The sequence below is a fragment of the Oncorhynchus gorbuscha genome, unplaced genomic scaffold, assembly GCF_021184085.1.
Source record: "Oncorhynchus gorbuscha isolate QuinsamMale2020 ecotype Even-year unplaced genomic scaffold, OgorEven_v1.0 Un_scaffold_563, whole genome shotgun sequence".
In the NCBI taxonomy this organism is placed as follows: Eukaryota; Metazoa; Chordata; class Actinopteri; order Salmoniformes; family Salmonidae; genus Oncorhynchus; species Oncorhynchus gorbuscha.
In genome coordinates, this window is record NW_025745394.1 from 369,098 (window position 1) to 377,901 (window position 8,804).

The 8,804-nt window shown below is 46.9% G+C and overlaps 1 protein-coding gene across 1 annotated transcript in view; it reads right to left on the reverse strand.

The window, feature by feature from the left end:
- Positions 1-7,281: 7,281 nt before the first annotated feature.
- The window catches only part of LOC124018693 (early nodulin-75-like), a 7,292-nt gene continuing 5,769 nt past the window's right edge, over positions 7,282-8,804 (reverse strand). Inside the window, exon 2 of the mRNA XM_046334045.1 lies at positions 7,282-7,906. Coding sequence (XP_046190001.1) covers positions 7,282-7,906 — 625 coding nt within the window. The remainder of the gene's footprint in view (positions 7,907-8,804) is intronic.

The window sequence follows — 8,804 nt, forward strand, 5'->3', positions numbered from 1 at the left end:
TTGTTGACGTTGAGTGTGAGGTTATTTTCCTGACACCACACTCCGAGGGCCCTCACCTCCTCCCTGTAGGCCGTCTCGTCGTTGTTGGTAATCAAGCCTACCACTGTTGTGTCGTCCGCAAACTTGATGATTGAGTTGGAGGTGTGCGTGGCCACGCAGTCGTGGGTGAACAGGGAGTACAGGAGAGGGCTCAGAACGCACCCTTGTGGGGCCCCAGTGTTGAGGATCAGCGGGGTGGAGATGTTGTTGCCTACCCTCACCACCTGGGGGCGGCCCGTCAGGAAGTCCAGTACCCAGTTGCACAGGGCGGGGTCGAGACCCAGGGTCTCGAGCTTGATGACGAGCTTGGAGGGTACTATGGTGTTGAATGCCGAGCTGTAGTCGATGAACAGCATTCTCACATAGGTATTCCTCTTGTCCAGATGGGTTAGGGCAGTGTGCAGTGTGGTTGAGATTGCATCGTCTGTGGACCTATTTGGGCGGTAAGTAAATTGGAGTGGGTTTAGGGTGTCAGGTAGGGTGGAGGTGATATGGTCCTTGACTAGTCTCTCAAAGCACTTCATGATGACGGAAGTGAGTGCTACGGGGCGGTCGTCGTTTAGCTCAGTTACCTTAGCTTTCTTGGGAACAGGAACAATGGTGGCCCTCTTGAAGCATGTGGGAACAGCAGACTGGTATAGGGATTGATTGAATATGTCCGTAAACACACCGGCCAGCTGGTCTGCGCATGCTCTGAGGGCGCGGCTGGGGATGCCTTCTGGGTCTCTGTGTATCTCTGTCTGGATATATAGGGTCTCTGTGTATCACTGCCTGGATATATAGGGTCTCTGTGTATCACTGTCTGGATCTATAAGGCCTGTCTGTATCTCTGTCTGGATATATAGGGCCTGTGTGTATCTCTGTCTGGATATATAGGGTCTCTGTGTATCTCTGTCTACTATTTAGATGGAGCCAGAGGGCAGAGAGATATACAGCAGGGGCAGGCTACCCCAAAACACTCCGCATATCCTCTTCTCTACACTACTGAACAATACTCTACTCTACTCTACAGTACACTATTCTACTTAACACTATTCTACTCTACTCTACTGAACAATACTCTACTCTACTCTACTCAGCAGTACACTACACTATTCTACTTAACACTATTCTACTCTACTATACTGAACACTACTCTACTGAACACTACTCTACTGAACACTACTCTACTGAACACTACTCTACTCTACTCTACTCTACTGAACAATACTCTACTCTGTACTACTCTACTGAACACTACTCAACACTACTCTACTCTACTGAACAATACTCTACTCTGCACTACTCTACTCTACTGAACACTACTCTACACTACTCTACTCTACTGAACAATATTTTACTCTACTGAAACCTACTCTGCTCTACTGAACACTACTCTACTCTACTCTACTGAACACTACTCTACTCTACTGAACATTACTCTACTCTACTGAACACTATACTACTCTACTCTACTGAACACTACTCTACTCTACTCTACTCTACTCTACTCTACTCTACTCTACTCTACTCTACTCTACTCTACTCTACTGAACACTACTCCACTCTACTCTACTGAGCACTACTCTACTGAACACTACTCTACTGAACACTACTCTACTTTACTCTACTGAACACTACTCTACTCTACTCTACTCTACTGAACACTACTCTACTCTACTGAGCACTACTCTACTGAACACTACTCTACTGAACACTACTCTACTCTACTCTACACTACTGAACACTACTCTACTCTACACTACACTACTGAACACTACTCTACTGAACACTACTGAACACTACTCTACTCTACTCTAATGAACACTACTCTACTCTACACTACTGAACACTACTCTACACTACACTACTGAACACTACTCTACTGAACACTACTCTACTCTACACTACTGAACACTACTCTACTCTACACTACTGAACACTACTGGACTCTACACTACTGAACACTACTCTACTCTAGATGTTTTTGACAGGTGTTACAATGCTTTGTAACCTCTTCATAGCACATTCGTTTCAATCTCACAGGACAAATAGTGAGTCCAGGAATTCCCTGATTAAATCAAACGATTGCCCTATGACCCTTGAGTGGACTCTCCTCTTATTGGTGTTACCATGGTAAATTGACTATGGAGTGAAGAACGTCACCCCCAAACGGACCTCAGAGTAGTGTTAGTTCGATAGTGATCTGTGTTAGGGTCCGTTGGTGCTCTAGCCGCGCTCACGTGAACCTTGTGCCATGCCATTATTGGACAGCAGGTAGAGCAAAAGAGCAAAAGGTTGCTGTCTGGAATACCCAAGCAGACAAGGTGAAACAAAATCAAACATTTGACTGGACCTATCAGAGTGTGTGTTTGCTGCACAGGAACACACAAAATAGATCAATGCAGATGGCTTGGAGCTGGTGACTGCTGACAGTAAGGGACCGAGCCTAGGAGACTGTCTGTCTGCCTGTCTCTCTGACTCTGTATCTATGTATGTCTGTGCATATTTCTGTGTGTGTGTGTGTGTGTGTGTGTGTGTGTGTGTGTGTGTGTGTGTGTGTGTGTGTGTGTGTGTGTGTGTGTGTGTGTGTGTGTGTGTGTGTGTGTGTGTGTGTGTGTGTGTGTGTGTGTGTGTGTGTGTGTGTGTGTGTGTGTGTGTGTATTCAAGTAGAGGGGAGAAGGGGGCGTTCTGACACTTGAACTCCTCTGCCTCATTATTTTCAGCATCATAAATCCCAGTATAATACCACTAGGGTCATTAGCTTTATGTCCTGGCCTGTCGCTCCATAAACAGTGTGAGAACTCTCTCCTGGGCTGCTGTTCTCCTAGCTGACACACACAAGGGGAAGATTGACTGTTGTCTTGATCTGCTTGTCATTTAGCTCTGTGAGAAAGTGTGAGAGAGACAGAGGCTTCTATCTCCCTTGTACTGTATGTGTGTGTGTCATCTTAAACTGCGAGGGACTGCAGATGATGCGTGTTTGTGTGTGTGTGTTGGCGTGCACGTGTGCTTTACCAGGCATGTTATGCTGACGTGCTGTAGGCGTCTGGAACACTAACTGCCTGTCTCACCATTAGAACCTGGGGTGTATTCAGTCAGCTGAAACGTTCAGATAGAAACCATTCCTTAGTCTACATGACAAGCAATCGTAACAGTTCTACGCAAGACATTTCTATCTGAACATTGAATAACATTTTCGTCTCTTGAACAGGACCGATGGCTTCAGGAAGGATTACAACTTCCTTGTGTGACAACGAGAGCTAGCCAATAGCTTTCATCTATCCATGGTCCATGTTGTCTATGTGTCTTTTACATGAGTATATGGGGAATCTGAGACACTGAACACTTTATCCCTCTCTAACGTTCCTCTGGATTCTTAGCCTCTCGGGAACAACAAAACTGTCCTCTGGTGTTTTCCTCCTCGATAAACCCTGCTGATGGATTTTGTGGGCTTTTGCAGTGACCGTGTGGAGACAGAGGTTGGTTTACAGAACCTGCGGCGCTGTGCTGTCCATTACATGCAACAATGTGGCTATTTGGTCACTGTGTCCTTTTTCTACCCAGTGTACCAAGGACATACTCAAAAGTCACCTTTTCTGGTGTCTCTTGACAGCAATAGTTAAAGATTTGGAATAAGACTTCGATGACAGAAAGATAGCTTCGATGACAGAAAGATAGCTTCGATGACAGAAAGATAGCTTCGATGACAGAAAGATAGCTTCGATGACAGAAAGATAGCTTCGATGACAGAAAGATAGCTTCGATGACAGAAAGATAGCTTCGATGACAGAAAGATAGCCTTATTAGAGTGTATCTGAGGAATGTATAAAAGCAGATTTCCTAAAAGCATTTCTCAAGGTACTGACATCACAAATATATCTCACCGTTGTTGTTGTCGTTGGGTCTGCTTTGATTCGCCACACCCGTACTGTCTGTCTCTGTGATGTATGATGTATCATGGTGTGTGTGGTGACAGAGTCTGACTGCAAAGCTGCTCAGGCTGCCACTGGTATGTGGTCTGATGGGATCAGCATCCCTGTCATGTCTTGCCAGTCGTTAGCTTGCTTTGATGAGCTAGCTAGCACTCCTGAGGTAGGCGTCGGCCACAGATATGGATACATTAGCCTACATACAGTGTGTTGTTTTGATGTTACGTCACTTTGTGCTCGCTGTACAATGTGTTGGCTACATGGCTCTCAAGACTGGTGTGTTGTGCTTTCAGGGTGTGGATCTAAGAACAAAACACTTTGCCAAAGATGTATTTCTAGCCTGGTACCATATATGTTTCTAGTCTGGGACCATATCTGGTTCTAGCCTGGTACCATATATGTTTCTAGTCTGGTACCATATCTGGTTCTAGTCTGGTACCATATCTGGTTCTAGTCTGGTACCATATCTGTTTCCAGTCTGGTACCATATCTGTTTCTAGTCTGGGACCATATCTGGTTCTAGTCTGGGACCATATCTGTTTCTAGTCTGGTACCATATCTGTTTCTAGTCTGGGACCATATCTGTTTCCAGTCTGGTACCATATCTGTTTCTAGTCTGGTACCATATCTGTTTCTAGTCTGGTACCATATCTGTTTCTAGTCTGGAACCATATCTGGTTCTAGTCTGGGACCATATCTGGTTCTAGCCTGGTACCAGGCTATGGTCTCTGCAGTCCTCTACAACCCACCACTTCTTCTCATGTAATTGATAAACACAAATTAGGCTTCTCTGAAGACTCTTTGGGCTGACCTATCACAGACAGTGTTTCTGAACATGGGCACTCTACCAGGGGCCCCCAAGGCTCTGTCTTCTGTCCTACCCTCATTCACATGCTAATCTCAGGACATCTGCTCCATGCTTTATGGCCCACGTGACAGCCCCCTTTCCCACTCCACTTGCTCCCTGGTAGGGGAACCCTCACTGCTTCTACCCTCATCCACTGCAAAGTGACACACACACACACACACACACACACACACACACACACACACACACACACACACACACACACACACACACACACACACACACACACACACACACACACACACACACACACACACACACACACACACACACACACACACACACATGCTCTCATGCATACACACCCTCCTCCATTTTCATCGCAGGGTCAAAAGACCCCTTCTCCCAGAGGAGATGAGCCTCTCACGATACTGGAGCTGTCTTTCAGCATGACCTCTCACATTACTGGAGCTGTCTTTCAGCATGACCTCTCACATTACTGGAGCTGTCTTTCAGGATGACCTCTCACAATACTGGAGCTGTCTTTCAGGATGACCTCTCACAATACTGGAGCTGTCTTTCAGGATGACCTCTCACAATACTGGAGCTGTCTTTCAGGATGACCTCTCACAATACTGGAGCTGTCTTTCAGGATGACCTCTCACAATACTGGACAATGGAGTGTCAGCCGTTGTTAGCCAGGGTGTTAGCGGGGCAATTCAAAAATGTGGTGTCCGAGGTACTGCTGCTAGCATTAGCTTAGCTATGAGTTGTGCTCCCCCTCTTTTGGAGTGAGCATGCTTTTCTCTGTTTCTCCCGGACTTCCACTGTCTCTCTGCCTCTGTCTGTCTAGCCAACAACTAAGGCAATGCAGTAAATAAATACATATGGTCATTTAGCAGCTGCTTTTATTCAATGGGGCTTACAGAAATATCGACATACCAGTGTATTATTTTGTCATATTTTAACTCAAGCTTGTATGTTTCCATGCCAAGGCCAGCTATTTCCTGTGTGGAGAGAGACTGCAGCATCACGTGTGAATCAGGCTTGACCCAAAACATGAAGGAAAGAGATAAACCCTTTTTCTCTGCATTCATATCTGAGCTAGTGAAAACATACACAGTCTCAGTCACACACCACACACACACACACACACACACACACACACACACACACACACACACACACACACACACACACACACACACACACACACACACACACACACACACACACACACACACACACACACACACACACACACACACACACACACACACACACACACACACACACACACACAACCCCAGTTGGTCCTGCCCAGCAACATTCCCCTCAGTCTGCAGTAGTGATGAGTTGAGTCAGTGTGACAGAGCCATGGAAAGAGGATGTCACAAGGGTGCATTCTTGGTGCAGCGTCCCTCAGTGGTTGATGACTGATGCACCACCAGCACCATCTGTCTGTCTCTGTCTCTTTCTATGTCTCTGTCTATCTCTTTCTCTATCTATATATCTGTCTGTCTTTTCACAGGTGATTGACACAAAGTGGAGGAGATAGGATAGCTAGCTTGTGGCTGAGTTCTAACTTTCTTCGTGTTTCACTTTTGGCCTTGGTTATTTAGCCTTTATAAAGGTTAGGTTTGGTAATGTAACTTGATACCGCAAGGTCAGAGGTTAAGAACTATTCATAGCAAGGAAGGACATTCCAGTTTCTTGAAGTCATTCTGCTTCCAATAGCACAGAGGATGTTGTGGTGTGTTGGCAGGGGAGATTGACATGTGCTTCACAGAGCCTGAGAGATTGCTGTCATCATTGATGCAGACTGCAGAGGAGTCTCTCTTCCCCCACTCTCCTTTTTACTGTCACACCCTCACTCTTCTTCTTCCTCTCTCCTTCTGTCTTTCTCTCCTCCTCCTCTGTCTGTTTCTCTCTCTCTTCCTTTATCTCCCTTTCTCTCACTTTCTAACTGGTTGTAAACAAAGTCCCAATAACAACTGTGATTGTCTTGCCTTGGGTCTGATAAACTGGATTTGTGGTAGCCATGGTTACCGGGTCGTTCAGTTACATGGAGACAAAGTTGGCATTGACTTGTATTGTAGCTCATCACCGCAGAGTTGTGCAAGTCTAGAAACAGACAACCAGCAAATCCAAGTATAATGTGTTTGGTTGACAAAGACTGAGTATTTATTAATATTTTATTCAAATATAGTTTATAGTAGTTCTATATGGGGTTAATATTTGTTGACTAGATCACATTGATCATTGTTCAAACCGCTCACATTCACTAAATAGTGACCTGTACTTGGACCACATTAGTACAGGAAATGATTAGTGTTAAGGTACGGTATGTGCTGAACACACAAACACACACACACTCTGCTAAGTCTGACATATGTAAGACAGCTGTCATATTCCTTTGAGGATGACCTATAGATCTTCACATCCACTTCCTTCCAGCGAGTGGAAAATCCAATAGCCTCTCACTCTGATTTAATACACACTGCTCACTTCAAGGTACAACTATTATCCAGTGGTGGGGTCTCCCAGTGGTGGGGTCTCCCAGTGGTGGGGTCTCCCAGTGGTGGGCTCTCCCAGTGGTGGGGTCTCCCAGTGGTGGGGTCTCCCAGTGGTGGGCTCTCCCAGTGGTGGGGTCTCCCAGTGGTGGGGTCTCCCAGTGGTGGGCTCTCCCAGTGGTGGGGTCTCCCAGTGGTGGGGTCTCCCAGTGGTTGGCTCTCCCAGTGGTGGGCTCCCAGTGGTGGGGTCTCCAGTGGTGGGCTCTCCCAGTGGTGGGCTCTCCCAGTGGTGGGGTCTCCCAGTGGTGGGGTGTGGTGGGCTCTCCAGTGGTGGGGTCTCCCAGTGGTGGGATCTCCCAGTGGTGGGCTCTCCCAGTGATGGGCTCTCCCAGTGGTGGGGTCTCCCAGTGGTGAGCTCTCCCAGTGGTGGGCTCTCCCAGTGGTTGGGTCTCCCAGTGGTTGGGTCTCCCAGTGGTGGGGTCTCCCAGTGGTTGGGTCTCCCAGTGGTGGGGTCTCCCAGTGGTGGGCTCTCCCAGTGGTTGGGTCTCCCAGTGGTGGGGTCTCCCAGTGGTGGGCTCTCCCAGTGGTGGGGTCTCCCAGTGGTGGGCTCTCCCCAGTGGTTGAAGTGGTCTTTGCTTTTTAGACCGTCAATCGATCAAGGATGTAGCAGCCCATATCTTGCATAATGAATGACATGCTTGTTATTAGAAATATTTAGAAGGGGTCATTTCTATGTCAGGGTGGCCATGGTGAAAGTACCTTGATTGAGAATTTTCGTTGGTGCCATTGGGTGTGCTACCGTCTCTTATGACCGAAAAGAACATCAGAACTGGGATTATTCACCACGAACTGGAAGAAGCATTTTCCTTTAACGAGTCCGACGAGAAAGATTTATTGCTCTCCCGGGAACCGGCCCAGATCCCCATCATTTGCGTGAAGAAAAGACAGAGGAAAAGAGGACGCAGATCTGGCTGCCTTTTGAGAATCCAAGGTGAGCAAGTAAACTCCCACTGCCTTCCGGTTACTTGCCAACATGTTTTGATAGCACAGACTGGAATATGTTCCGGGATTCATCCAATGGACATTGAGGAGTATAACACCTCAGTCATTGGCTTCATCAATAAGTGTATCGCCGAAGTCAACCCAAAGTGACCGTACGTACATATCACAACCAGAAGCCATGGATTACAGGCAACATCCGCATCGAGCTAAAGGCTAGAGCTTCCGCTTTCAAGGAGCAGGTCACTAATCCGGACGCCTATAAGAAATCCCACTATGCCCTCAGACGAACCATCAAACAAGCAAAGCGTCAATACAGGATTAAGACTGAATCCTACTACACCGGCTCTGACGATCGTCGGATGTCAAAGGGCTTGAAAACTCTTATGAACTGCAAAGGGAAACCCAGATGCGAGCTGCCCAGTGACGCAAGCCTACCAGACAAGCTAAATGCCTTTTATGCTCGCTTCGAGGCAAGCAACACTGAAGCATGCACGAGTGCACCAGCTGTTCTGGATGACTGTGTGATAATGC